The sequence below is a fragment of the Silene latifolia genome, chromosome Y (genome assembly GCF_048544455.1).
Source record: "Silene latifolia isolate original U9 population chromosome Y, ASM4854445v1, whole genome shotgun sequence".
NCBI classification, from domain to species: Eukaryota; Viridiplantae; Streptophyta; class Magnoliopsida; order Caryophyllales; family Caryophyllaceae; genus Silene; species Silene latifolia.
In genome coordinates, this window is record NC_133538.1 from 480,390,740 (window position 1) to 480,391,699 (window position 960).

General features: G+C 40.2%; 1 protein-coding gene across 1 annotated transcript; it reads left to right on the plus strand.

Moving 5' to 3' along the window:
• Positions 1-513: 513 nt before the first annotated feature.
• LOC141633021 (uncharacterized) lies at positions 514-960 on the plus strand. The gene has a single exon (XM_074445518.1). It carries the CDS (start codon positions 514-516, stop codon positions 958-960), a length of 447 nt encoding a protein of 148 aa, XP_074301619.1.

A 960-nucleotide genomic window follows, 5' to 3' on the forward strand; every position in this document is an offset into this window, starting at 1 on the left:
CTGACAGATCAGAAGTTAACTATGCTCATGAGCAACGAGGTAACTCTTATATTTACCCACCTATTCAGAAATATAACTTCTCTGTTGATACTTCAGGATTGATCAAAAGGCTTGACAACATGGGAAATAATGTCAAGTGGCCCAAAAATATGGACAATCCCAACTTAAGGAAAGACACAACAAGATGGTGTGAATTTCACATGGAAATAGGATCTACCACAGAAGAATGCTTGGGTCTATGCAGACAAGTGGCCTACCTACTAAAGAAAGGCTACCTAAAAGATTTGATGCCATCAAAGAACAGAGAAGATGAAGGATTAAGAAAGGATCAGGAAAGACGACAACGTGACCTACCCCTAGCACCACTCATCTACGAAGTCAAATTCATCAATGTCGGATCTGAGATTTGCGGCCTGACAAGCTCCGCTGCAAATAAAATAGCCATGGAGTCAAAAATGAAATCTCCTTTTAAATCTAGAAATTCTGCCTCAAATTACTTATGATGATACTGATATGCATGGAATCTCGGACATCCATCATGATGGCCTGGTCATTACTATGCAAATTGGCACTGTACGTGTCGTAAGAATCCTAGTAGATGGTGGCAGCTCAGTCAATTTAATTATGAATAATGTCTTGAAACCCATCAAGATCGATGAGAACCAGATCAAAAAGATCATAAAGAAGTCAAATGTCTTGATAGGATTCAGTGGTGAAACCAAGAACACTGTAGGAGAGATCTACCTGCCAACCTACCTTCAAGGAGTTTCATCATATGAAAGATTTGGAGTCTTGGACTGCCTCTCATCCTACAATGCAATCCTAAGCAGGCCCTGGATCCATAATGTCAGAGCCATTCCTTCAACCTACCACCAGTGTAACAAAATACCAACGGAATGGGGAATAGCAACCATCAAAGGTGAGAAAAGTCTGCCTAGGAATGTTACAATGAATCATTAA